Source organism: Cydia splendana, chromosome 12 (genome assembly GCF_910591565.1).
Source record: "Cydia splendana chromosome 12, ilCydSple1.2, whole genome shotgun sequence".
Lineage (NCBI taxonomy): Eukaryota > Metazoa > Arthropoda > Insecta > Lepidoptera > Tortricidae > Cydia > Cydia splendana.
The window spans coordinates 12,652,870-12,680,772 of NC_085971.1; the positions used below are offsets into that span (position 1 = coordinate 12,652,870).

General features: G+C 38.2%; 1 protein-coding gene and 1 long non-coding RNA gene across 2 annotated transcripts in view; both read left to right on the forward strand.

Annotated features, from left to right (window-relative positions):
• Positions 1-27,883, forward strand: LOC134795534 (BTB/POZ domain-containing protein 6-B). The gene is made up of 2 exons (XM_063767422.1): positions 1-541; positions 24,220-27,883. The coding sequence occupies exon 2, from the start codon at positions 24,266-24,268 to the stop codon at positions 25,457-25,459; it is 1,194 nt and encodes a 397-aa protein (XP_063623492.1). The 5' UTR covers positions 1-541; positions 24,220-24,265; the 3' UTR covers positions 25,460-27,883.
• Positions 11,657-27,903, forward strand: part of LOC134795579 (uncharacterized) — a 265,880-nt gene continuing 249,633 nt past the window's right edge. Inside the window, exon 1 of the long non-coding RNA XR_010144826.1 lies at positions 11,657-11,869. This is a non-coding gene — a long non-coding RNA (uncharacterized LOC134795579). The remainder of the gene's footprint in view (positions 11,870-27,903) is intronic.

Genomic DNA, 27,903 nt, shown 5'->3' on the forward strand with positions numbered 1-27,903 from the left:
ATGTCCATTTAAAAATGCACGAATATACGAAGGTCGCGTTTCATTTGTTTCAGGAGAATCTAACAAGATGCCAAGGGTTTCTTTGTCAGCCGTTCATGTTTGTTTTGATCGTCCGGCGCGCATGCGTGGTCGCCAGGCGACGGTGACCGCCGGCCGGCCGCCACTTGCCAACGGAGGCTCGAGCGACGCGCGCCTCTACCGAGCCGTGCGCGAAAATCGTGCTAAATTTATCGCGCGGGAAAGCATGGCCGACCGCGCTGCTTCCAGCCACGAACACGAGTGCACTTCGGGTTTTTCCGGGCGAGGTCGCGCAGGGCGGGCGGCGCGCGCCGATCCCCCAGGCACCCTGCCTCGCAATACAACTTAAACCACACACATAACAGCACGCTCTAACTGCATAATAATAAAACTGCAAAATTTAAATTAATAATCCACTGAAATCTGTCCCAGTTTGTGTGATGTACGTGATACGATGCATTCAGGTGCTGTAGACGTTTGGGACTCTGAAATGTGAACCAGCTGACTCGGCGCGTCACAACAGGTAATATTTTTTTAATTTCATGGATACGTACCTTGTTTTCAGCGTTTGAAATTAGAATACCAAGCAGTTCTTGTAGCAGTCATTATCATTAACGTTTGTAAATAACCAATGTCGTTAGAATCAAGGTTCACATTTTAACGCAAAGTTCTTGGTTCTGTAAAATTAGTAAAATATTGTAGACATTTGTAAGATCATTAAATTTTAACAGCTAATTACACATGTTCATTGCCGCAGTTGGCCAGGCGTCTGTTGTTCCGTCTTCAGATGGTTACGACTCACTTACTTTGTTTATTTAAGAGCGCTCTTACAAGAAAAGTCGAAATAATGCAAAATTGATGATACTAGTCGACGAAATTCAGGACTTTGCGCTCATTATTAGAAACAATGAGTACTTGTTCCAGTAAAAGCGTCTTCTTATCTTTATAAATATCGTTGTAAATATTAGAAAAAGGACTTATTAAATTAGTAATGATTTTTTTTCTGATGGTCGTTTCCGAAAAACCCCGTGAAGCACTGAATGGCGAGCTCTTATTTGGAAATGTTGAGAATTTTACTCTGCTAAACCTGGCTATTTTGTGTTACTAATACCCTGTACTTTAGGCATATCATACTATATTTTTCCTACATACCTTTGAGAAAGAGAAAATCAAAGTAAAACGAACTCGATTTTCTTTCCGAAACAAGTGTCAATTCCTACGAAAATCTATTTAATATCGAAGTCATTTTCATACTCAAGCAATCTGCAACGTTTGCTTATACTGTTGGTATACATTAGTGTTTATGAAATTCTACTATAATTTTTTGGCAATTTTTTGAAAACTACTCTATATTACCGATGACGCGCGCTGCGCCAGCTCAGTGCCGCGGCAGAGCTTGTAGAGGCAGGACGTGTGTCGGTCGGCTCCGCACATTTTCAACGGCGACGACGAGGTTTTTTATCATTGTGTGCGGCGAGCGCCGTGTAAAACGCTATACTGTGTGCGTGTAAACCGCAACGAGAGACTTTGATCCTAGCACTGTTTTTATAGTATTATAATTTATAATGGTACAGTTTAATAAACTACCGGACGGGATTAAAAATATTTGAAACGACCTGACATTCTATATGTATTTATTTGACTCAAGATAGTACTCAGGGTCTGATGATGGAGCCGGAAGGTGGTCACCGGTACCAATCAACCATGCAACTAAACCACTTCGTGTTTAGGCTCGTTTTATTCATCTCAACAAGATCTTTGACACAAGATAGTACTCAGGGTCTGATGATGGAGCCGGAAGGTGGTCACCGGTACCAATCAACCATGCAACTAAACCACTTCGTGTTTAGGCTCGTTTGATTCGTCTCAACAAGATCTTTGACACAAGATAGTACTCAGGGTCTGATGATGGAGCCGGAAGGTGGTCACCAGTACCAATCAACAATGCAACTAAACCACTTCGTGTTTAGGCTCGTTTTATTCGTCTCAACAAGATCTTTGACTTAAGATAGTACTCAGGGTCTGATGATGGAGCCGGAAGGTGGTCACCGGTACCAATCAACCATGCAACTAAACCACTTCGTGTTTGGGCTCGTTTGATTCGTCTCAACAAGATCTTTGGCACAAGACAATACTCAGGGTCTGATGATGGAGCCGGAAGGTGGTCACCGGTACCAATCAACCATGCAACTAAACCACTTCGTGTTTAGGCTCGTTTGATTCGTCTCAACAAGATCTTTGACACAAGATAGTACTCAGGGTCTGATGATGGAGCCGGCAGGTGGTCACCGGTACCAATCAACCATGCCACTAAACCACTTCGTGTTTAGGCTCGTTTTATTCGTTTCTATAAGATCTTTGACACAAGATAGTACTCAGGGTCTGATGTTGGAGCCGGAAGGTGGTCACCGGTACCAATCAACCATGCAACTAAACCACTTCGTGTTTAGGCTCGTTTGATTCGTCTCAACAAGACCTTGGACACAAGATAGTACTCAGGATCTGATGATGGAGCTGGAAGGTGGCCACGGGTACCAGTTTACCATGTAACTGAACCACTTCGTGTTTGGGCTCGTTTGATTTGTCGCAACAAGATCTTTGACACAAGGTAGTACTGAAGGTCTGATGATGGATCCGGAAGGTGGTGACCGGTACCAATCAACCATGCAACTAAACCACTTCGTGTTTGGCTTCGTTCGATTCGTCGCAACAAGATCTTTGACACAAGTTAGTACTCAGGGTCTGATGATGGAGCTGGACTGTGGCCACGGGTACCAGTCTACCATGTAACTGAACCACTTCGTGTTTGGGCTCGTTTGATTTATCGCAACAAGATCTTTGACACAAGGTAGTACTGAGGGTATGATGATGGATCCGGAAGGTGGTCACCGGTACCAATCAACCATGCAACTACACCACTTCGTGTTTGGCTTCGTTCGATTCGTCGCAACAAGATCTTTGACACAAGTTAGTACTCAGGGTCTGATGATGGAGCTGGACTGTGGCCACGGGTACCAGTCTACCATGTAACTGAACCACTTCGTGTTTGGGCTCGTTTGATTTGTCGCAATAAGATGTTTGACACAAGATACTACTCAGGGTCTGATGATGGAGCTGATGATGATAGACAGGTACCCGTCGCCACCTTCGCGCTCCATCATCAGACCCTGAGTACTACCTTGTGTCAAAGATCTTGTTGAGATGAATAAAACGTGCCTAAACACGAAGTGGTTTAGTTGCATGGTTGATTGGTACCGGTGACCACCTTCCGGCTCCAACATCAGACCCTAAGTACTATCTTGTGTCAAAGATCTTATAGAAACGAATAAAACGAGCCTAAACACGAAGTGGTTTAGTGGCATGGTTGATTGGTACCGGTGACCACCTTCCGGCTCCATCATCAGACCCTGAGTACTATCTTGTGTCAAAGATCTTGTTGAGACGAATCAAACGAGCCTAAACACGAAGTGGTTTAGTTGCATGGTTGATTGGTACCGGTGACCACCTTCCGGCTCCATCATCAGACCCTGAGTATTATCTTGTGCCAAAGATCTTGTTGAGACGAATCAAACGAGCCCAAACACGAAGTTGTTTAGTTACATGATAGACTGGTACCCGTGGCCACCTTCCAGCTCCATCATCAGACCCTGTGTATCTTCAGTGTCAAAGATCTTGTTGAGACGAATCAAACGAGCCTAATCATGTTACTACATGGTTGATTGGTATCCGTGACCACCTTAATCATCATCAGATCCTCAGTACCAGTTCGTTTTTAAACCCTCGTTGATACAAACTTTACAACCTATAGGTACCAAATGCAATGACGAAACATGTAAATAAGCGAGTAGGTACCTATAATTTCTTTCGAGTAATATACCTTCATAAGTACGAGTATGGGGCTATTCATAAATTACGTCGCTTCAAATGGGAGGAGTGGGGGGGGGGGGTCTGGACATCGGATGATGGTAACATGACGTAGGAGGAAACAGATTCATCCGAAGCTTGATTTTTGGATGATTTGAGGGGGGGGGGGTCAAAAATCGTCAAAAATAGATGACGTAATTTATGAACAGCCCCTATGTACATTTGCACTGCATTTAGTATTTTCGTACTTACCAAATAACAGTTTTAGAACTTTAAAAGTTAAGTACAGTTAGTGTTGTTATGGTTGATTTCAATATGCTTCGCGAAGGATCAAGAATGTTTAATCATCATTGTAGTGCGAGTGTGGTAGAAGGGATCGGCATACTGAGCTCGCACGGCCTGCCGCAGCGCGTAAAATACCTAAACTCGCTCAACGCCGAAATGTAATAGCGCTCTTAATACTTTCAGCGGAAACAAATAAAAGTACTAAGTAGAAACAGTTAACACTATTTATGTAGTAGGTAGTCACTATTAGACACTGATGAACATTTTTAAATTAATATTTTACTTTATTATGACTGAATTATATTTCTACAGCATTCCTAATATTTATTCCATTATTCCAAAAGCTCATATACTCCCTCCTAAGCCGAATAGCGGTATCTCAAAAACAAATGACGTCAAATACAGAATGTAAAGTACCTATATACGTATTTGCATGAAATTTTTATTTGATCTACCGCTAATTGGCTTAGCAGGACAGCGTATATATATTAATTAACGTACGCGCCGCGATATCCTTAATAAGCGTTATTGATAACGTTTGAAATATAAATCATTATCATCTATTTAGGAACCCAGCTCTTATATTAAGTGGAGTAACCGTAATTCTATATGAATTCTATGCTATTGTCTTGAGCTCCTGAATCTCCTGAGATGACACTCAATTCACGGCGTTAGGGTCTTTACGTATTTAACCGTCGTGTCTTATCAGGGTGCCCATTCTCCAAATCTATGGAGGCTATATGCAGGTGTCGATTTTTAGGTCCTTTCTTGTGTATAATAAACCTAAGAGCCAATTCAGCCCATACAGCCTCCCTCGTGCCTTTATGTATGTTGCCTAAAACCATATCGGTTAGGTTCTAGACAGCTTTTGGCTAAACTGTTGCCGATATTTGGTTTTAAGTAGTTATGATATAAATGGAGTTCTAACAATATTGCCACGAATTGTACCAACCTTCTTCCTATTTTCTTTCGTTTTCGAGATCTGTTTCAAAGTGTATGTAGGTATTTGTGTTTGTCAACTTCACAAATGTTTGTTCGTTGAGTTAATACATACCTACCTATATTTATTTTCTTAAATACCGTAAAACCACCCAACTATAGTCTAATACTCCAGTTAGGGTTTTTAAGTTCAACACTTAATTTTTAACCAATACTTACCAATGTTAGTTTTAGTATTTTCTGGGTGTTTTCCCCTATTTATGAAACTATGTTGTCTTATAACTAACTGATTCGAATCCCAACACACCTAAGCCAAGATTTTCGAGTTAGTGTTGGACCGTAGATGGGAGATTTCGGACTATAGTTGGGTGGTTTGATGGTAAACCTAAAATTGTGAGAAATTGGTTAAACAAGTCTTCTATTCATTTGAATATTTTGCATTAAACATAGCAGAGTATAAAATTTGATAAACTACAATGTTTCGTATGATCACGCATAGCATCTGACAGTTAAACCAAATACACCGTATTCTCGAGCACTAAATTCCAAGTCTAAACTGTCTTTTCACTGTCACATATGGTGGTTATGCGTGGTCGGGCACTTGGGGCAGTAATCGCGACGGTATCTGAAATATTAAAAGACTCTTTGTATTCATTTCGTGACAGAGTTATCATTGAGGCGATAAATAAAGTATAGTAAATTATCCGCCGCACATTATGTATTATCTTGAGCATCGTGTGGTCGTAAACATATTATTGTATTAGCTTTTAGCTAAAAAAAATTTACTGATAACTTGCACATATATCCTATATTTATCCTGCTTTAGGTTGGTCTTAATAATGTAACCCTTTTCTAATTAGTAATGAAGTTATTCTGACACCAATACGTAAAATTTACATTTACCTACTTAAAACCTTTGATTAATCTATCTACCTATATATAGGGTTGTTATAGATAAAGGATAAAACGATACCTAAATAAGCAAGTAGAGATATGTATATATGAAAGAACATTTAACTTATTAAAAGTCTAGGTACTAAACAAGACGTATAAATTATTCCACTGGTAATTCACACAGTTTAATTAAAAAAGCTCTAAAGCTGCAAGTAAAATAAGCATTTTCATCTTTAATTTCATGCAATAGAGTCGAAATGAAATTGTCGTCACTTTGTACCAAGTAGTACCTACCGTTCGACCTGCAAGCCGATATAAAGAACCTACGTTTTTATATTGAAATTGGTTTCATTTCACGGTTGGTATTATTTGTGTTAATACATTTTATTATGAATGAATACTAATTTTTAGTTTGTAGGTATGATTAGTAGGTATATTTAAAAGGAATTATTTAAAATAAGGTAAAAAGCGACTCTACATTTTTGAAATCATAAAAGTGGCTGTGACTGGGGCCACGACAACTCACGACGCTTTTAAGGGTTCTTGAAGTTCGAAGGGTTAAAAATATTAATCATCAGAAACCATAGAGAGTTAGAGACGCTGACATTAAACGTAGCGTAGGTATATCACAAATAAAAATACTATTTATTAGATTAAGAACTGCACACTGCAATTATACCTATACAAATACACAAGAGAGTGCAAAGTGGAGGAACTTTAAACAGGAGGGATACCTATCCTTGTATAAAAGCAGTGGGGAGACACTCCTGACTTCGGGCAAACTCGGCTCCGTTCGGTCGGTTTAGCATTGCTCCATTATTAGGGTTGGGTTGCCACCACTTGACGTCCTTTTGCGTGCGCGACCACAGATAAGATAATGACTTGATTTTGACAACCCTAAATAGCCGAAAGGGGTAGTGTCGTTAATTAGAAAGGGATACCATGATTCTTCTCTGAATCGCTGTCAAACTTCGGTTTTGAAGGAAGTGTCCTTTCTGTGCGGTAGTACTATTATTTATTCTGTGATAAAAGTTTCATGATAGGGGTAGGTAGTTACTTAACTATTTTGCTAACACGAAACCAGTCGTGTTCGAGCGAGACATACTCATACATAGTCAGATTAAGTTATTAATTAGACTAGTACAAACAGACTGTTGCTATGCAGAGAATTAGAGTTAAATACGAGTTGAATCTGCTGTAAGGAGAAGCGGTAGAGTTAGACCAAGACAAGTCTGCAACGATTTTGATAACATACGACGTTTGCAAGTGTTATTTATACGTCATAATTTCATAAAAGTTTGACGTTTAAAGTAACACTTGCACTGCGTGTGCTATCAAAATCGTTGCAGACTTTTCTTGGTCTAACTCTAACATATTAATAATGAATCAAACATTTTGAAACGAATCATTTAACCATCTTAATCGGGTAGCATTGTGTTATGGATAGCCAGCATAATGTAAAACCACGATGTAAAATATCATTAAATATTTTTCCTTCCTGTTAATACACGCGAATAAACGAGGGGGGTCAATCTGTAGGGACATTTCTGTACAAAAGTGATCTCTTTTCATTGTTCTTTTCTTTTAGTGTAATTGACTTCATTTTACGATTTGTCATTTTTCGAATCATTTGTTTATTTAATAAATCGTATTGTTGCATTTTTCCAACACGATGGGTAGTGTAAACTGTAAAGCTTTTATACTCGTAATAGTAGCAAGTTTTTACATTCTGTTTACTATGTTATTTCCAAAGGTTTTCTCCTGTAAACTTTAGATTTTACACTTGCCTTCGTTTTTTGGTGACATGCAACGGTTCGCCTTATGTGCAGCTTCTAGAGTTAAACCAAGAAAAGTCTGCAGAGATTTTGACAGCACAAGCAGTAGTGTTATTTTAAACGTCAAACTTCTATGAAATTATAACGTATAAATAACACTTGCAACTGCGTGTGTAATCAAAATTTTTCCAGACTTTTCTTGGTCTAACTCTACCCGATTTTAATTTGACCAGCAAGGCTATGATGGTCGACTGTATAAATGATATGGCTGGATAAATGATGATAAAACGGACTTTTTATCCAGTTTTTATTGATTTGTCGTCTTTTCCACTTTTGACAGCGATAGTCGTTAAACGATTAACTGCATAACATGGTCGTTGGATAATATGTCATTTGTCTACATTTCCAACTTAAACTTAGTGGATAAGTGGATAAGTTAAATTATATAAATGACACTTATCTAGATTTATACAGTTTTATAACATTCATACCGTTTTGTCCACTTTGACAACAATACACGGTAAATGGCTACGATTGTTGGATAATTAGACATATAGTCGATTTTTGACGGCTAGCCTTTGATTAATTTATCGTAGTGCTCACTGGGTCACGATAAGCGCAGTTAAGAAGCTGTAATTAGTCTTAACTTAATTGATTCATTTGTGTTACGAAAATTAACTATGTAAATTGTATTGTATTGTATCTATTGTACTTAAATCGTATATCTAATCGTGATTGTGTAATCGTGTATCTATAGCATTCGCTAATACACTTTCATGCATGCAACATGCAAACATGCTTTTTATTTATTCTCCATACAAACTTCCACCTCCATGTCATCTCTTTTTCACCCTTAAAGGTAGGTATGGCTAATAAAATTGGTCACAAATACATGAACATTCTTTATCTCTTACGAACTTTTAAATGATAAAAGGCAAGTCCCATTTCAAGAAATTATTGAACCCCTATACAAATATCCACCCCTTGTTTATACCCTTAAGGGATGATTTCGGGGATAAAAACTATTCTATATCCTACCCCACAACTCAAACTATCACCATAATAAATTTCATTTAAATCGGTTCAGCGATTATTGATTGCCCATGCAAACTTCCATCCCCCTTTTCGCCCCCTTAAGGGGTGAGTTCTGAGATAAAAAGTATCCTATGTCCTTCCCCGGGAGTCAAACTACCCCTATACCAAATTTCAACTAAATCGGTTCAGCGGTTTAAGCGTGAAGAGGTAACAGACAGGCAGACAGACAGACAGTCAGACAGACAGACAGACACACTTTCGCATTTATAATACTAGCTTTTGCCCGCGACTTCGTCTGCGTGGAATTAGTGACAGCAGCTAAAGTAGGTATAGCGCCTGGATAATGCTAATAGCAATTATTCAATTCGGGCATTGCTTACTTCAATTAGTAGGTAATTCATTAACTCTTAAATTCCACCCCCCTTTGATTTTTCCTTCCTTCCTTTGATGATTTCCGACATAAAAACTATCCTATATATGTCCTTCCCCGGGACTCAAACTATCTCTATACCAAATTTCAACTAAATCGATTCAGCGGCTTAAGCGTGAAGAGGTAACAGACAGACAGACAGACAGACACACACACTTTCGCCTTTATAATACTAGCTTTTGCCCGCGACTTCGTCAGCGTGGAATTATTAATTTAGGTACGTAGCTATTATTTTATTCAATCTGCGTTTTTTTGATTCCCCATACAAACTTCAACCCCCCTTTTCACCCCCTTAAAGGGTGATTTCTTGAATGAAAACTACCCTTTGGCCTTTCCCGGGACTCAAACTATCTCCATATCAAATTTCGACTAAATTCTGCACCAGCGCCGGTCCTACACCGCGCGGGCGGGACAGTTCCTATTGACAATGTTTGTTGTGCAGTTGTTCTTAAGTCCCCATACAAAATTCCACCCCTTTAAGGCATGAAATGGTAGGTCCGTATTTTATACATGTTTATGCAAGTAACTGACGGTCTTTCCACCGCTATACAACCGGCTGACGGTTTTTTTTATTTATAATAGCATATTTATAATAGCATCTAAACTATCATCTGGCAAAGTATCAGGAGGCGATGATTGAAAAAAAAAAGTTTTTACATGTTCATGTGATCAACTGACGGTCTTTCCACAGCGATACAACCGGCTGACAATTTTTTTATTCACGATAGCATCTAAGAAACTATCATCTCAGACAAAGTATTTAGCGGGAGGCGATGACTGACGATATTTGCTCCTGCCGCAACATATAGGGCTAGTATAAGGTGACGCTTACGGGAAAGGAGCTGTGACCCTCGCTCTGGTTCTTTCCTTGTCCAACAAATATCACTGGCCATTTAGCGAGGTAATGCCGCCAGTATTTTTGGCACATTACGTCCGGGGTATAATCACAGTGGGGGGTAATATTGTACTTGTTAAGTCATTTCGTTTTACTTATTACTAGAAGATGCACATATTATTCGCTGGGTCGGAGAACCACGAATCGATCGCAACGCGCGCCGTGGCCCAAAAAGAAACTTTCGGCAGACCAACTGTCACTTTTTACTAGCGAGGTTTACGTACGTATCCGTGCATTTAAAGTAATAATAATAAATAAAGCACCAGCTTCCATTATTAACTTTAATGCTGACTCTCCCTTCAATTCCAACATGTAACTGCAAAGGATTACACCTAATTTTCTTTGCAGGTGCATACATTTCTTCAAGGTAGGTTTTCCCTTTTGAGTTATTTTCTTTGGCGAACTGTCTGGCACTAGGTCTGCGCAATTGCTGCTCTTCACTGGTTTTTGGGAAGTTTTCTTAGTAGTTGATGTAGTAATTATATCAGAGCCGCGATATGTTTACTCCTAACGTACACACAATCACATTTTCCACTCGTAACATAACGACTAGAATCAATCTGTAAAAAATAAATTATTTCTTTACTTTCTATTACATTATTACATTAATGGATCATAATATTATGTATGTACTACGTCAAAGATTGCAAAAACAGAAAAAAACAGCTTACATTCAAGGATGTTTGTCACTGAAGTTTGACGAATTAGGTACACGAGCTTCAATGGTGTGGCTCTTATGATCTTCACATTTGATTTCTTTTAGGTACATCTTGCACATGTTAAGCCATAACTTATTATTATCCTTTTGGAAAAACACGAAAAGTCTGCATTATTAACGACACTACAGTCATATCTAATACCTTTAAACGAGCAATTCTTGGATATTTATTTATTTATATGTATATATATTTCGGGGATCTCGGAAACGGCTCTTACGATTTCGATGAATTTGCTATATGGGGGTTTTCGGGGGCGAAAAATTGATCTAGCTAGGTTTTTATATGTTTTCCGAGCATAGCTCGGTCTCCCAGTAGTTACCTATGTGAAATGCGTTATTCGATTTTTATTTCTTTACTTCTCGTAAAGTCAGCCATGAGCAAGTCCGTGTGTGTGCACTACCTGAAATTTATTGATTGTGCCATTTGTGCCATTTTAGAGGGGAAATGAAGATTTACATGTTCGAATAGAATATATGTAAGTTACAATATTTCATTGAAATTATTTGTTCTCTTCGTAATGACAGCCAGCCATTTGACATTTCAAAGTCCGCTGTCATATCGCACCCAGCGAATAGGTTATGTTTTATTTTCAAATAAACGATTTCTTTTCTAAACTGCAACATTCCTAACTGTAGGTACAGTCACCTGCAATAATATGTTACACAACGAAGGCCGCAAAAATATCTGACACGATCTTATTTGTCGAGTGATAAGAGCGTGTCACATATATTTGCGGCCTTCGAAAAGTAACATATTATTGCAGGTGACTGTACATCGGTGGACCTTATTTCAAAAGGCATAAAGTCCACCGATGTGCAGTTAACAGTGTGGGTGATTGTACAATTCTGCCGTGCTTATAATAAGAGCAGTGGAGTCAGACCAAGAAAAGTCTGCAGCGGATTTGATAGCCCAGGCAGTGCAAGTGTTATTTTAAACGTCAAACTTCTATGAAATTATGACGTATAAATAACACTTGCACTGCGTGGGCTATCAAATCCGCTGCAGACTTTTCTTGGTCCGACTCTAACTCATTTTGAAGTGTCATTCAATTGGACACTTTGTACTTGTACAATGTGTTCTACAATAGAAAGAGATTTCAAAATGAGTTATTGCTCTTAATAAGCACGGCAGAATTATTTATTTGATTTTGACAGATCACCGTATTTTAGGTTAATAAGGTCGACTACTATCCTTAAAATTTTGTATGACATTACAAGCAAATATCAGCAATCGTGAATTAAGTATTGTAGCCGAGTCTACTTTAGTCCGATAATGTAGCTTATTTCAAAGACTATGAATTCTAAGTACTAGAAATAAAGTAGATTTTGCGACATGATAAAGACGGTTAAATTTGAGGCGGTGAAATAAAAGATTCACTTTAAAAAAAACCTTATATAAACTCAATTAGAATCTATATTTCAAAATCTGAAACCATGGATAACTTTTAACTATCAATGCCACATGTGCATAAGTGGTGATAGCATGTCATTTAGCCAACTATTCATTAAAATACGCTTTAAGTAAACTTGTTTAGAATTGATTTTTCAAAAGCTCAAACTATGGATTAATTTAACTGTCAATGACATATCTAGATAAATGGTAGAATGTGGTTTAACCATCTTTTCTTTAAAATACCTTAAGTCATCGAGTATAAATATGATTTTTCAAAACCTCAAAACATGTCACGCTATCATTAGTCACATATACGTTATCCTCGCGAACTATTAATTAAAATACACTTTAAGTAAACTTGTTTAGAATTGATTTTTCAAAAGTTCAAATCATGGATAAGTTTTAACTCTCAATGATATATGTGGATAAGTGGTAGAATGTGATTTAACCATCTTTTCTTTAATATACACCTTAAGTCATCGAGTTTAAAATTGATTTTTATAAACCTCAAAACATATCACGCTATCATTAGCCACTTATACGTTATCCTCGCGACTTTTTACCGAATTATATCATTTATCAGATAGTCGTCATATCATGCATTAAATGATTAATGATATGGTGACAAAACCATCATAGGCGTCCAGGAGTACAATTGAAATAAAAAATATTGCATATTTCTGCATCATGGTTATTTCATACACGTCATCGGGGGCGTAGAACTTTATGATGAAAAATATTCCGAGCCCTAAGTCTAAAGTCCTTATATGACCTAAGAAGGGCAAAGATAGGTAATGTTATTTACCTTCATTACATAAACAGTGAATAAGCAACGGTGTTATTCTGTAAATTGTTCATATCAGAACTTGAACAAAAACGCGACAGACATATTTAGATCTGCCTAATTAGCTTATCATTTCGGAGTTGCTTTTAGTATTGTTACATAATAGGTGCGCAGCGTTAAAAATCACTTAAAGTTTGAGTGTTGGATATGCATAGCTTTTTAATTTTGCTGGTAGGTAATACTACTGTAATAGCGTTACAATGAAGTTTAGGTTGAATTAGATTTTCCCCTTCGAATAAGGCGCCAGACCCGGTTCATTGGATTCTATGTAATTATCTACGCAGCCATGACGCTTGCTTAGGTATCCATAAATATGGTCAGAATACCTACCTGCGGTCCCACAACTGACCTATATTACATATATAAATTCTGAACTTGAGGAAAAGAGATCACTGCTTTATGCATAAGCGTGTCTCGTTTTAATAGGTTTCTTGATAAGCTCGAGTGTGTGGCGGGTGTATTCGTCATCGGACATGACCCTAAGCTGATGGAAAACTTCCTAATACTGGAAGCTCTGAATCGTCCTTTCCGTTATGTAAACTTTCCTATTTGACGAATAGGATGAATTGATGATGAATGGTCTAATTGGGATATGTATAAATCTAGTAGGCGTGTGCGGGAGCCATACAGTATGTTTGTTGTTAGCGCGGAGTGAACATTGAACTACCATTGCTTGCTGAAATATTAAGATGTAAGTATCCTGCTTTCTATAAGGCCTCTTACATTGTTAAAATAAATAAGTTTTGGCTACTATTGGAAGTAGTTTTAAATCTTTCTAAGTTTCATTGTGCTGAGTGAAATATCCATTCAATCTCACCCACGGCAGAAGATCTGTGCCCAACAGTGGGATGTAGGCTGTCGTGTCGCGAACGCAGGTATTTTGAGAACATATAAAACATTACATGACAATGTTTAACCGATTACGCGTTAGTTCCGTGCTCCATTGTAGTAAGAGCGATCATTGTGTTTGTTTCTTTTCAGGAGGTAACTTTAAACAACGAACCGTAGTCACTATACTTTAAGTGATGGACAGATGAACAGCCGTTAGACCTGTGCGTTAGACAGTCGTGCCATGGTCGTTCCTCAAATCTGTCAAAAAATTAATATTCATAGTGTTATTTAGTTTGGTGTCTACCTTTGTCGGTAGAATATAGAAATATAGAAAAATAATTGATTTGTAGCAGCTTAGATAGTCAAACTTAATTTCACTGAGATCCTTTCCCATATAACCATTCCAGTCGCAGAATCACAAAGTGGTAACTAAATGTCAGATGTGTCGTAACAGAGTCCACACAATGTGTCTAGAATTGTTTCGAAACAAAGTGTCGTCGCCGTGTCTACACTTTTCCGTAACAAGGTGTCGACACATTTGTGTGCACTTTGCGTGCGGTTTGCGACTAAATCTGACAGCAAATTTGTGACAGCAAATGTCAATATAAAATACCTCTTGAAAACCAAGGTTTGTCAAACTACTATTAGTGTCTCGTGTGCTTGTAATTCTAGTAAGTCATCATGGGCAATGCAAATGATAATAATCGACCGAAACCATATAAACACCCAAGACCCGTCAACCTTTTACAGAAAAGTTTTTAAAGAAATTCAATAAGCTACTTAGGTCAGGCAACGAATGCTCCAAAAGTTGTAGAGGGAAATGCTCGGAACACAATTTTTGACTCCGTAACTTGGTTTGACAAGTTAGGAGGTGAACATATCAAAAGTCCCCGGCCGTAGCCCTTGAGCGGGGGGGAGAGAGGGGGCTTTGAAGGTCCCATTTTCCCGTTTTTCGATTATATCTCGGAAACTATGCATCTCAGCGACATGGCCACTTATACAAAATAAAAGTTAATTTAATTTGTTACAAGTTTATTCAGTCAATTTTTTCGATATGTTGAATAGTTTTTGAGATATCCGCTCTTGAAAGTTTATTTAGGGCTCTCAATTTTATCTTGATATATCTATATCAGTGAAGGTGCTAGGCCGTGTTTGGTATCGTTTTCGTATAAATCTGGGGTGCTGAATCCATTTAAGATATCACATTGACACCATTCCACAAAATAAAAATAAATCTTTTTAGGGTTCCGTACCTCAAAAGGAAAAAACGGAACCCTTATAGGATCACTCGTGCGTCTGTATGTATGTCCGTCTGAATACACAAAATAGTTCTTTACCTATAGATGACAGGAAAACCTATTAGAAATGTGCAGTCAAGCGCGAGTCGGACTTAATGTACGGAACCCTTAATACGCGAGTCCGACTCGCACTTGGCCGGTTTTTTTGAAACTCTTCATGACGCTTAACCGCTGAACCGATTTCGTTGAAATTTGGTATAGAAATAGTTTGCGTCCCGGAACAGGACATAGGATAGATGTTATAACCAAAATCATCTTTTGAAGGTGTCAAAAGTGGCGTGGAAATTTGTACGGGAAATCAATAACCGCTGAACCGATTTATATGAAATTTGGGATGGTCTACATCTTTGATTTAGTTAAAAATGATGAAAAAACATGACTTCAAACCTAAACTTAAACAGTATTAACTTCAAGAAGTAAATTCTGAATTCCCCCCTACACCTCATTTCACACCTTTAAAGGATGATTTTTGAGATAACTTATTATATCCTGTCTCGGGACTCAAAATATATGTGTACCAAATTTAAATTAAAACTGTTCAGCAGTTTAAGCGTGAAGAGGAGTTTAAAAGAAAGTATTTTAATAAGTTTATATGTTTTTACTTCGGAATGGTGTCAATGTGATACCTTAACTAAATTTGGTACTGCGAATTTATACGAAAACGATACCAAAACATGGCCTCGTAGCTTTACTGTTGTAGAAGTCAAAATAAAATTGAGAGCCCTAAATTCTTATTACTTGGCCAAACTTGTGTAGAAGGAAAAGGTAAAATAAAAGTCTTCGGCAGGAATATAAGACACAAATATATATTTTTTTTGCGTTACTATTTCATTCATCAAATATAAACATACCTTTATTATACTATTCTAGTGAGATCCTCATAGATAAACAAAAACATTTACTTAAAAAATTACAAGGTCGAAATGTCACGGAACTTGTGAGAGTAATATGTGAAAAATATAAACTTTTATGACAAAAAAAATCTGGACACAATTTAAGAATCACCCAATTGCGTCGAGGAATCATCTGTATTTTTGCTTGTTTCATTACCTCCTCGCTTCTTTTTTGTCCTTTGTATTCTGTAGCAATTTGTTAGATCTGAAAATAAAGATAACTTGCGTCGTCACGGATGTCGATTTATAGGTTTTAGGGAGTGCAGAATTCGAAAACGATGATCATTTTATAATCCAAGATGGCGGCTACGTATTTTGTCATAAAAGTGGAATCCAAAATAGTCATCATTTTCGAAATCTGCGCCCCCTAAAACCTATAAAACGACATCCATGACGACTTTTATGACATAGTGCATGGCCGCCATCTTGGAATCCAAAATAGTCATCATTTTCGAAATCTGCGCCCCCTAAAACCTATAAAACGATATCCATGACGACTTTTATGACATAGTGCATTGCCGCCATTTTTAAATTCAAAATGTTATCATTTTCGAAAGCGGGGCCCCCTAAAACCTATAAAACGACATACATGACGACTTTTATGACATAGTGCATGGCCGCCATCTTGGAATCCAAAATGGTCATCATTTTCGAAATCTGCGCCCCCTAAAACCTATAAAACGACACCCATGACGACTTTTATGACATAGTGCATGGCCGCCATTTTGGAATCCAAAATGGTTATCATTTTCTAAATCTGCGCCCCCCAAAACCTATAAAACGACACCCATGACGACTTTTATGACATAGTGCATGGCCGCCATTTTGGATTTCAAAATGGTCATCATTTTCTAAATCTGCGCCCCCCAAAACCTATAAAACGACACCCATGACGACTTTTATGACATAGTGCATGGCCGCCATTTCGGATTCCAAAATGGTCATTATTTTCGAAATCGGCACTCCCTAAAACCTATATATCGACACCCATCTCGACTTTTATGACAAAGTGTTTTGCTACCATCTGCATGCAAGACATTTCTATTATTTTTACGTACAAAAATGGCCCCCTGTCAACTTTCAATCGAGATTTAATCGATAATTTATTCGATTAATATTCAGATTAATTCAATTTTAATCTATGTTAGGTCGACTAAACTAATCGCGATTAAAATTTGAGAATTAACTTTTTTTATTCCATTAATTAGTCGAATAAACAGTTAATCGATTAATGCCCATCTCTAACCACGGCATTTTTACACTTTGAGAATATCTGAAAACAAATCAACACAAGGAGCCATTTTGCAAATCCAGTAACATACCAGTAACTTTGTTATTACTTTTGACAGCGCGTGTCATGTGTCAACACAGAGTCGACACAAAGTCGAAACATTGCAACTACTTTGTGACTGCAATATTTCTCAGCCTTAAACCATATTTATACATCATAATTAACAAGTTTCGTAGTATGTAAAGCGTTATTTCTGTTATTTAAGTATAGTATACGCATCGAAGTACTAAAAATGCTTCAAATAATATAGTTATGAACACAGGCACTGAGAAGTAAACAATTTCATTTCCGGCTAAATTAAAACAATGTGGTGGCGCGTTGATTATATTACACTTAGTTTATCAAATCACTCGAGCAGTTTAATTCCCCATAATAATTTAAGTCATATTGTAATATAAATGCAAACAATATATAATTACGTCTTGTAATCCGTTTTAGAGATGGCGTATTAATGTCACTTATTTTTATTTTAGTATTTTTCCATCTGACAGTTTCCATTTGACAGGAACAAAATGAACGAATGAACGAATGATTTTGGCATAAAGTAGTCGCAAACCCGAAACAATGTGTGCACACGGCGACCACACTTTATGTCACTTTGTGTCATGTGTCGACCCTTCCCCATTTCTGGTAACTGTGTCGACACGGCGACGACTCTGCGACTGGAATTGTGACCGAAACAGACGGTGTCGACACAAGATGTGTCAACACCGCGTCGTAACGGCGACTGGAAATGGTTGTATGGGTTGTTTCTAAAAAAATCTAGACTATTAAATCAAGCATGTAATTTGTAATAAATGTCGTATTTTTTTCTGTTGACATGGTAGAGAAAGGTCGGTAGAGCAGGTTCGACTCCTGCCTTGGTCACAAAAGGCATGATTTCTGCCAGTACTATTTTTGTAACATCTGTAATATCTGTATCATTAGATGCTTATAAATCTTTAAAAATATACTCTTATTAAAAAGTTTCACGCAATGCGAAGTTTATTATACTCATCACTTGTTCTGAAAGATGACTCAGGCTACCTCTTATGAGCGCCAAATAACTAAACGCGTAAAAAGACTATGAATCAATCGTGGTGAATTGTTACACATTGCTAAGTATATCGACCTTCCATCTTTATGGCCAATCTGATCTAAGTCATAAACTGTAGTTACGCATCACTGTCCTGCCTTGAATTTTAACTAGCCACAAAATTACCTTCCACTGGTCATCCCGATATAAACAAATAAAAAACCCCAATCTCAGTATTAAATCGCGTAGAATCTGATACTAAATTAACAACTATACATGAGTTAAATATTCATGATTTGTTTGAATTACTAACGTGAAAATGTTTACAAAATGCGGCGCGAAATTATCAATATTAGTCGTTGAAAGCGCTAACCATTGGCAGATTATCCGATGTCCATTTAATGGAGAGCACTCAATATACGTGCCGAAAGTGCCGAAACGGGCTATATATAACATTATTGCCTATGTTTAACCTCTTCAGGAGCGAGGCGCGGGTAAGGCAAATATAAACTAGACTTTTTACGAAGTAATGTAGCAGTGTAACATTTCGGAGCTTGCATTTTGCATTCAGTGACAACCAACGCATATTGAATGTAAGACAATCTACAGGTATTAGTGCGTCGCACTCTTACACTTACCGTACGAGCGAGCAAATCAATAGATTTAACATCCCATGTCGATACGTCATAAAAAGCTTTATGGAATTTAGGCATGTTAGTGCTTACCAAAATTGTAATAACATTGTTTTGTATGTCCGAGACTATCGGTATCGGACGTCATAAAAACTTTATGGAATTTGGGCATTTTTTTTACCAAAATTGTAATAACATTGTTTTGTCTGTCCGAGACGGCATGACCTTTCAGCATCAGCACAATGCTCGTCAACCTGTGTATCGGATAGTAGGATTAGGAGCATTCGCTTTACGGGTTTACTCTTGACCCAGTTCCCGGTATTTGGGACGCGCCCTGCCCGCCCGCCCAGCCACTACGTAAACTGAAACACTCTTCAACTCACACCGCCGCGTTAACGTAACATGGGAGGATTCTTAAGCTAAACATTGCCAGTGCAGTTCATCCTTATGATTTATAATACTTCGGCATTATTGTACTGGCCTACATTTTCCATTCGAGCGCCTTTAAGATTACAATTTTTTTTCTCAACCTACACGTTTCAGTAATTATTGAGATTTGGTTAACTTTTCCATTCATTACCATTATTTACAATCATTAAATTTTCAAAAAAAGCTGCTAATAAATATTCTTGAGCATTCAAAATTAACGGACACTGATTTTCTATTAGCAACTTCATTCTTGTTTTAATTACGATCGATAAGTACATAATTAGCAAATTCAAAACGTTAAACCTTACCTTATGTAAACTTAGGGAACTAGCTCTTAATATAGCGAGTAAGGCGAACCGCCATTATAGGCCATTAAGGATGAAAGTGCACTAGTAGCAGCAGTGCCCTACTTCTTGGAGCGTTACACATGCCTATAAATAATCCCCGTAACATAGCTTTTGGCACAAATAAAAATCAGTTTAGCGGATAAGATTTGGCATGAAAAATCTGTAAACATTTTTGGCTAGCTAAAATCTCTATTGCAATTTTAGCAGAAACATTTTTTTGGCACTGGCAGCTACAGACGCCCACGCATCACGCATAAATATTTAACTTTTATTTATCAAGCTCTACGTACGTCGTCAAAACCTCGCTCAAGTATTTAACTTATTTGTTAAGCTCGGACGTCTTTTTGATATTTATACAGTATACACCTTTGTGTATTCTTCCCGATTCAAAGTTGAGTTGCACGTTAACTGCCTTTGAGGTCGTGGTATAATTGTAACACAAACAACATCACAATGTGCGGTTGGCAGAATTTATGTTCGTCTTCAATGACAGCGCCGCAAAAGGCATTGTGAAATCTAAATAAATTGAATAAATATTGTTTTTTTACTGAATATGATCTTGTTTGATGTGCCGACGTGTTAATGTCCATTAGTGTCTAATATCGTTTAACAAATGGATTTAGATGTTGCAACATTATGCTCTAACACCATTAGACGCGTTAGCTATCAACGTTGACATCTTGATGTGCTATCGAATATACTGTAGAACCAAATTTGTTTTCAATAACCATGTTAGAAAGACTCATGTTATCAAATTAGCTAAAACTTTTAGAGTCACAAGTGGACGTGTGCGCCGATTAAAAAATGATCGGCGGCGGCGTTTGCCAAAAAATCGGCGGCGGCGGCGTGTTTTCGGCGTGAAATCGGCGTGACCTTGACTTTCAAGTTTCTTAACCTCTGCTAAGTTTTCCCCGAAGTGTGTGCTTGATCACTTCTCGTAACTCTTGTTTAAGGGTAGCGTAGTAGCTGCCACAAGAATGTAGCCACCCTCATAGAATCGAAGATACGAACTCATTTTAAAAACGACGTGCTGAAATAATAACAAATTTGTCATGAACATTCAAGTAGTATATAGATATGTATCTATGTTCGGTATTAATTTTCTTTAGCAGAAGCAACGAAAACTAATAAGCGTAGGTAGCTTTGATTGTATCGACCGGCTTTTCAGCAGCGACATCTTTTGACTCTTAATAGTGTTCTAATGAGATCATTATTGAATATGGCTGGATTAGTAGTTGCGTTCGCGGACGCTGGGCTGGTGTTGATTCACGGCGCATTCACTTCCGCGTGTCGCGGGCTATTCCGAGCCCCTGCGCGATCAAGCGATGTTTTGGTCATACCGCCAAACCAAACGTGCACACATTGAAATACATACATTGTATACACAATTATATGGAACAAAAATCAAAACAAACCGTCGACATAGAGTTATACACCTATACACTAAAAGCGGCTCTCCGTTGCACCCCTTTTCGAGATTATTTGTCATTTTATGACTGGTGACATAAAATTCTAAATCGCCAAAGCCTTATTAACTTCAGAATCTTACAACGTGACAAAATTTTATAGACTATAGATAGTTATTCATAACATCGTGGGATTGATAGTAATAGTAAATTAACCCACCTTCCTATACCTAACTAAATGACAAAAATAACTGAGGCTTAAAACTATATCAGTAGAAATGAATATGAAAAAGAGAGCAGCACGTATTGTGGCCGTGACCCATTTCATTTCATCGAAGAGCTTCGGGAAAATCAGCACACGTGATTGGTTGTTTTCCCCGTAAAGCCCTTACGTACATTTCAATTTCCATTATTGGATGCCCTATGTGGTATACCCGAGTTCGCTCCTGTTAATGTGAGAGGCTAAATAATTCAATTTGAGCGAACGAGCTCCAACGTGTATTGGCGACTCAACACTATTAACAGGCGACTAACAGGCAACAGAATACTTAGCGTTTACCTTACATAATTATTTTGATAACTAAGATTGAGGTTTTAAAGATACCTTGATAGGCGTGCAAGGTTGCAGTAGCCACTCACTCCGGTATCGTGGTCAGTAATTGGTATTAATGTACATAAGTCATTGAGTTAACCAACTTGTAGGATACACGCCTGAGCACCGAATCTGAGGGCGCCGACGAACCGTGACCACTCCATAACACTTGTTAGATAATTTACCTTTCTTTGGCTATATGTTATGCTTAAGAAGAAATTACAGCTTCACAATATTTAATTGAGGTAGGTAAGTATATGTACTTACTAATAGTGAAACGCATATTGTATTTTATGGCGAGTCTGAAAGTTGCAGCAGCCAGGAAGCTTTCATCATTAAGATCTGATAAGCGAGCATCTGACTGCACTACGTTGTGCGATTCCAATAGGCTAGAGTGAAACACATTTGTGCTTTCGTAACATTGCACACATGGATTGCTGCCGCTAAATATAGGACAATTCCAAGCTCCACCATAAAGCTATGCGAATGTATGTGGGTCAGAGAGTTATCACAAATAACCGGCCATCGTAAATGTCCCTGCAGTTTCGAAACTGCATATGTTTGAACGGTACCTTCAATAAAATTTCGAGGAAATCTTTGCCAACGGATAGATTGTGCAACCGGGAAAAATGGGCCAGACCTGCGACAGCTGCCGCAGAATATTTTCATCTATTTGATACATCCTCTGAATTTAAAATGTGAACGCGGAAACGGTGATTTGTGTAACGGTTTTTGCGATTTATTGATATTTAGATAGTCTGATGTTTTTAGACTTTTTGAAATTATTTTATTTTAATAGTTTTACAGGTTTTCATGTCAATGGAGGGTTTAAAAAGAAAAGTCGCCGATTTACGAGTAAAAATGTATATTTGGGGAATTTATTGCATTGATTAAACAACGAAAAAAAGCGTTTGATATATTCAAGATCCCTCGAATTGCTTTCTACATTCTGCTTTGTTTAGTTATTGTTTGCGGTGTTTAGTCCAGCCCAAGCTGCGGTACCAGGCGTTTGTGTATTTTTGTTTGTGCGGAGAATGCAGTGACGCACCGCTGCACTGACGCAAATTTCGCACAACTGCCACTTACGATTGTTTTAACAATCTTCAGAAGATTGTATTCTTTACCAGCGATATTTCTTGTAAAATCATCATTATGAATACGAACGCTAGTTAATCCGCAGCTGCTTTAACATACATCAAATCTCTCTCTCAATCAGTATGAGAGCTATTTGACTAATATTACCTAAACCTAGCTTTAAACCTTTGTCGAATCTCATAATATTAACTTTCTTTCCAAAGTTAGCGTATATCTATTATAACTTTAACCGCTCTTGTAAAGTGTCTTTGTTTGAGTTCTGTAGGTACGATTGCGGTCGGGTTTGATAAAGTAAAGTCCCCCACAATCCAGAATAATGTGTGTGAGTGTGAGCTCGTAGAGAGAGAGGATGAGACATTCTAACGCCGTTAGCAACGTAGTAGCAAGTCTACGTTTTGCTTAGATATTATTCCGCGTGAGTGTGCTAAGGGGGGCGATGGCATGCAGCAGATATCTTACAAGCGCAGCGACGCGATCTGTCGCAGGCCATTGCATTCAATATTAGCGTCTACGAGTATCCGATCCGTACTTCCACATAATTGCAAATATATTGAAATGAGCTCTCTTACTTCTAGTTATTTTTCATGAAAAAGTATTTATTACAGATTCAACTTTATGAAAAATAAACCTGTTACCAATTCGCGATTTTATTCAAATAGGTAGTATGTGTTTTAATTGCTAATCGAGACCTATAGTACAATTAGACCTTTATCAAAAAGCAAATGAACCTTATATTTTAAGTGATTTCTATTTAATTGACTTCCGCAAACAAAATCTATAACATCACGAACACAGGGCGGAAACAATTACAGAGTTAGGCACCAAACAAACACAAGGTGCCCTTGCTCGCATTTAGCACATAAGATTCGTAATACATTACTGAGGTAATAATGATTCTTTATATGGTGCTTATATGCTCACAGAGGTGTTATAGGGGTGCTAACGAAGCTGGTTAGCGCCTGATACAATACTCGCGAGTCTGTGCCGACGTGGCAGTAGCTTCTTGGAATGACATGTTGCAGGCATCATATAAATTCAGAGAGAAACGTAAAACGTTCAAGGAAACCTAATATTCGAAAAGAAAATAATAGTAACCTACTTAATTGTTGTATAATTGGATCTGATTCGATTGACGAATATCGGCATGCTTATTGACTAGATAAACCACACTAGATATACCACTTTCATAAGAGTACGTTAAAACATAAAACATATTTGATTAATCTAATCATCTGTTCTCTTGACTCATTAATCCAATAATTTAAATGAAGAAATATAATCATAGTTTTTCTCGTTCCAGATTAAACTCGGAACAAGAAAGAGGGAGAAGACAAATAATACTTACAATGACGGTGGTGACGAATCCTGCCCGGACGGGGTCCGACGACGAGATCGAGTCGGGCCGCGACAGCGCCGCTGGCGACAGCTCCTGCATCGAGTCTGAGAACGAAAACGCTCGCCTGTACGACGACGAGAAGCAAAGCGACATAGTGTTCGTCGCCGGCATCAATGGCGACACCTGGCGCTACCCCGGCCATCGACGCGTCCTCGCCGCCACCAGTCCCGTCTTCGCGGCCCTGCTGGCCTGTAAAACGGACGTTATCGTTGTCGACTACATCGACCGCCGTGGCTTCGAACAACTCCTCCGCTACCACTACTGCGAGCCAACACAGCTCAACTCTGTGGCGACCGCCCGGTGCGCCCTCGACGCCGCTTACAAGTTCCTGTGTCCACCGCTGGCCGAGCGATGTGCTCGCCGGTTAGACGAGATGCTGGATGCCGGCGTAGCTCTAGAAATATTGCGGGACCTGCGCTACCTCTGCGCGCGTCTCCCTGGTGCTGCCTCGGCCCCTCCTTTGCCGGCTCTCACGGATGACGCAGCCGCGCGTTCTCTTGCACAGTGCTCGCGATGGTGCGATTCCTTGGCGCACAACGCGTTGCTGGTGCTCGACGAAAACGCTAATGCAGCTTTAACCGACGAGCGTCTCGAAGAACTAACGTACGAAGATCTCGCTTTGATAGTAAAGCGCGACACGCTTCGCGTATCAAACGAGTTAGTCTTGGCTGAGGCGCTCTCCAGATGGGCTACGGCCGCCTGCAAACGAACTAAACGCGAGCTGATGCCGAGCAACAAGCGGGCAGCGCTAGGCGAGCTAGCTTATTGTCCGCGATATTTGCTGCTGCAGGGTGAGGACTTGGACCGTGCTCTCGCTTTGGAACTGTTGGAGCCTATGGAGAGAGCCTTGGTTTTGGCTCGGGCACGTAAGCTATCGGCACCAGTACCCGTGGGCGCGGAGCAGGAGGGACTGCTGCGGCGGTGGGCGCGGCCGCGTCCGGCGGAGCCCGCCGCGCTGCCCGTGCATTTGAGCCCGCGTTCCCAGCCGGTGCCCGAAGATCCCCAGCCTAGCAAGCTTTGCGCGCGCCGACCTAAGCGACCAAAGCAACCGAGCTTCGCACCGGAGGAGAAACGCAAGAAACGCGGCTGCTGCGCCTGCTTCGGCGAAGGCCTTCTCCGGGCATTCATATGCCTTTTTGATTAAAATGGCAGAAAATTTCAAGTAAATGTGATGTTGCGTTATCGATGATGTGGACCGAAGTGAACTAAGGTGTTATGAGTGACATTTTCTTCAATCCTGACGAAACTTGGCTAACACAGTTCACGTATTACGGAAGTTAATGGAAATGATAGAAAAATTGAGATATATCGAATATTCTTATGATATTTATGATAGACAATGTGGAAAAGACTTCGTCGAAGGACTCGTCTGTTTTTGTATTTTTTTACGAATTTGATTAATCTTAATTCGTAGTTAAATTTTCAGAACTCCTATACAGTTAAATTTAATAACGGAGGAGTTTATCAACTGCATGATGTTACCATGTGAATCGTTTCTTGTGGTTTTGTTTAGTAAATGCTTTAGGTCGGAATGCAATGCTTAGGTCACAAGTTGGCAACTGAAAGTTGTTTGTTTTATCATAGTTGAGTCGATAACGTACTCCCGAATGTGTAGACGAAATTGTTTAACGAGAAATATATTATTACGATCGGTGTCGCGGCCCAGCCGCAGTAAGTACCTAGATAATGTCTACATTTAGCACTTTATGTACTTATGTGGTAGATACTTTTGTGTATTTAATGTTGTGATATCTATTTGTTACCTAAATCAATTATATTATAATTATTTTAACGTTACCAAATTGTATTCAGTTAGGTGCTTACATATCCAATTGTAAAACAATTTGCATTTAAGAGCGTATTGGAATCATTTGAGATTTGGTGCACAAATGCTATATTACTTAGTTTTGTAAGTACATTGTTTTTGTTAGCTTAATTTAAATTAATTTTGTTGCATTTATCAACAAAATTGTGTAAATTATGAAGCTTTTAAAAAGTACCTCTGAATTATTTAGTATAGAATTGTAAGTAGGAGATTACTTCCATAATTTAATTATGATTAATGTGCTCCCTAGTCATTTTTAGGCACACTTATACTTTAAGGACCTATAATTTTATTTTGAACAAGTTATAATTGCGGACTGAATTAACAAAGTCCCGGGAGAAATTTTTGTTTCAGTGAAAATGTCGTTTTCCTCAAAGCCATTGTTCCTTTGTTGGCATCTTGTAGCATTTCTCCGTTCTCGGAACGTACACTGCCTTCGATTAAACGTGTTCTTATATTTAAGCATTTAGATTTTCAATTATTTAAATTAATATTTTTTAGATTGTGCCATAGTCTAATACAAACTTGCATTAGGAAGTTGCACGACCGTGCGTCCAGAGTCCAGACCAGACGCCTGAAGAGTTTCAAGAGTCTCTATAGTGTACAAGTAGAGTTTTTACAGTACAGTTTATTTTGGTCATCACACCCGACATTTATTACGCGAAATGTTAATTTGCAAATTAGCTGTATCCGGTGATCGCACGCGCTTAAACTAGCCACTTATAAACCCTTAAATCATTAAAATAATATTTTGCAGAGAATTTTACTTCACTTTTGTTATATGCGCACTGTTGCATACCTATATTAGATCGATTTTTGAAATAGAATTATTAAGATCATTATTATCATGTACTTATTTTTCTATTTTGGACTTATAAAAATTATAAAGAAATTTTAGCTTTCTATTTAAGTAGAATATTTAAATTGCATGCAGGACTTTTAATACCTGTAAAGAAATTGATTGACTATTTTACTTTTCAATTGACTACGTACAGGGTTTTCAGGTGTAGTGGAAGTTTACATTTTAAAATATTCTTGTCGTTATAAACGAACCTTAAATTTATGCAAAATAAATGTATAATGCAAATAAATGTACCTATCCTCTGCTCAATATAGACTCAAATTCTTTATGCTCTGCTCTTCCGTTTCATCTGGCTATTTTAAAAGCTTGTCACACTTTGCAAGACAATATAATATTGCGGGTTCTGAAAGAAGAAATCAAAAGACTTACAAGTAAGAAGCAAGGTGTATCTTGTAGAGTCGAGTGTGACAACTTTATTCTTACGTAAACTTCCATCTTCGACGTATATTTCTGTAATCATAAGAAACATTTTGAGGTGTTCTTGTGAATAGTTGTTTAGGTGTTTGTAAAAGTAGCAACAATTACCTTAATTCTGAACTGTTAGCATCACCAACCAGCACAAAATACAAAGATACATCTTTAAAAATTATTACCTGGGTACCCGAAAAGGTAAAATTGTTTTACTCAAAGTTGTACAGTAATTTATCAGTCCTAGTTAGAATTTACATATTTAAGAATAGATTGAAATGAATTTAATAAACAACATTTTTGTGCTGGGTTGTGATCGTCTTTATACTTATACTTATGTATTGTACAATAAAAACTTTCTGGTTTCGATCCTTTTACTGTGTATAAAATTATAAATGGATAAAACAATTAATCAGCTATAAGCTGTATTTGTAACGACTCCTCCTGAGACAAAATATATAACATTCAATCTATTTTGTTGTGTTATTTACCT

Excerpts from the sequence above, each read along its gene's own strand:
- LOC134795534 (XM_063767422.1), top strand. The coding sequence starts at position 24,266 with ATGACGGTGGTGACGAATCCTGCCCGGACGGGGTCCGACGACGAGATC.